This window comes from Octodon degus, unplaced genomic scaffold (assembly GCF_000260255.1).
Source record: "Octodon degus isolate 3935 unplaced genomic scaffold, OctDeg1.0 scaffold00037, whole genome shotgun sequence".
Taxonomy (NCBI): Eukaryota; Metazoa; Chordata; class Mammalia; order Rodentia; family Octodontidae; genus Octodon; species Octodon degus.
In genome coordinates, this window is record NW_004524613.1 from 16330180 (window position 1) to 16332419 (window position 2240).

Sequence of the window (2240 nt, forward strand, 5' to 3'; positions counted from 1 at the left end):
AAATAGGATCTCAAGTCCGCATCTTGTACAGCAATTAACCACTAAGAAGAATATATGCAGTGTATTATTTGTTGAAACTGTACTTCCGATTTAATTTGAACTGTCTCATTGCTATCTGGTTATCAATAAAACTTTGAAAACAAAACAAAACAAAACAAACCAAAAACAAACAAACAAACAAAAAAAAACAAAAGCCCTGTGCTCAGATGCCATCTTTGTTAGGAATAGTCAATCTTTGGCCTTGGGCAAGTGATTTCCCACTATCCCTTGGTTTCTTCATCCCAGTACATGGAGGTAAAAATCATGCCAAGCCACCGCATTACAGTGAGGAGTTGTGTGGTGACAGTGCAGGAATTACAGCCAACATAGGATCTGGCCTTGGAACCTACCAGCATCCCTCCTTCCTCAGGCTGAGAGCTCTGAGCACCTTCTTCCCCAAACCAGCTAGTTCCCCAAGCAGGAAACTGTGCCTGTGAGGAAGGCATAATTTAGGTGAAAGGTGCAGAGAGGATGCAGAAACTGCTCTGTAGGGTCCTGGAGAAGAGGGGAACCTGTCCTCATGCGTTCCTCTTCCCCCCACCGCAGGCTAGGGCTGTACCGGTGAATGTAGGCCTCAGTGTTCCAACCCCACAAAGGGAGGGAGGCAATACCTCACCTCATCAGGAGCCACCTGTCTAGCTACTGTAGCACTCTGGTCTCCCTCACTGTCAATAGGCCAGCCCTGGCCTTGCCTGTTATAGGACTGGGTCAAGAGGAGGGAAATGGAGAAGAGAAGCAGAGACAGATTCTTTCCAACAGATCCTAGATCCCAGGAGCCACACTTCCTACTCAACTCCCAAGACTCTTTGCAGATGGGACCAGGACCACAGAATGCCAGTGGGGACACAGCTCCATAAATATGACCACAAAACAGTAAGTATGGGCTGGTTCCCTCCTGCCCTAGTCAAGAGTCAGAGACACATGGACACATGCGGACAGGTATACAACCTCAGATCCACATAGATGCAGCCATTCCATGATTCCTACAGCCAGGCACAAAGAAAGACACAATTCACAATCTTGTGTACAGTTGGATGCACCGCTAGGCACAGACAAGCACTAAGAAAGACATTTACATACACACATGTAGACAGGAACAGAGCTGCACAAAAAAATATGGTCTCCCCAAAGCACTGAGCTGTGGGTTTGTACACACACACACACACACACACACACACACACATGTCCTCCCCTAAACTCTACTCCCCTCAAAACCATGCAGTCCCTGAAACAAGGAATTGGACCATACTCACCTCCCTTCCTCCTGCCAGATACAGAGAGCACTTGGCTCCCCAAAGCCAGGAGAGCCACCAGGAGGAGGAAGCGCTGGATCTTCATGACTCTGCTGCCAACACCTAATAAGATCCCCAAATGAACACCTGCAGCCCTCGGAGGCCACAGGATCTGAGTCAGAGAAAGAGGAAGAAGAAGGGTGGATCGTGTGGCGTGTGTCTGCCCCTGTCCGCCTCCACCTCAGGACACAACGCTTGTGCAAGAACTGAAGACAAAGTGGCCCAAGTCCTGCATGTCGGAGGACTTGGATCTGGTTCTGCCTGTGTTTCCACTGGCATGTGATGTTGGGCAAATCTTACCTCTCCTTGGGCTTCAGTTTTTCTCATTCATATGGTTAAAATAAAAGGAAAATCACAATGACAGCATCCCTGAGAGAATTTTTAATGGACTTGGGAGGCCATAAGGCAGCTGGTCTTAAGTACACCTCAAGGTGCTGCTGGAAAACGAGCTTTGTCTGCAAGTGTCTGGAATGACCAGGGACTCATGGTGCATAGCGTGACTCTTGTTTTATGGACATTTTTACAACTATATGCCTTCTTTATTATCTTCTTTGGTCAGTTAGTCCTCTGTAATATGTCATCACTGCTCGTCCATTCAAGTCCCCGTGCTGCCTATTCTCGTGAATTGTGATGTTTTCATTTTTCTTTTAAAGAGAAAAAATAAGACATGAAACAAAATTTGAATTGTAATTTTTATTTTTTTATTGTTGTTATTATTATTATTTGGTGGTACCAGGGATTTAATTCAGAATCTTGAGCTTCCCAGGCAAGCACTTATTCCACTGAGCTATCTCCCTGGCTCAAAATTGTTTTTATTTATTTGTTTTTCTCTTTATTTTTTTGAATAGTAATTTTTAAAACCTCCAATAAATTCTTTTTATTTTGATAGCTCCTGAGTTTAAATTGATC

At 45.0% G+C, this 2240-nt stretch overlaps 1 protein-coding gene across 1 annotated transcript in view; it reads right to left on the reverse strand.

Moving 5' to 3' along the window:
* The window catches only part of LOC101588988 (WAP four-disulfide core domain protein 5), a 5461-nt gene extending 4031 nt beyond the window's left edge, over window positions 1–1430 (reverse strand). Inside the window, exon 1 of the mRNA XM_012514671.2 lies at window positions 1293–1430. Within this exon, the coding sequence (XP_012370125.1) occupies window positions 1293–1377 (85 nt within the window). The 5' untranslated portion in view covers window positions 1378–1430. The remainder of the gene's footprint in view (window positions 1–1292) is intronic.
* Window positions 1431–2240: the final 810 nt, after the last annotated feature.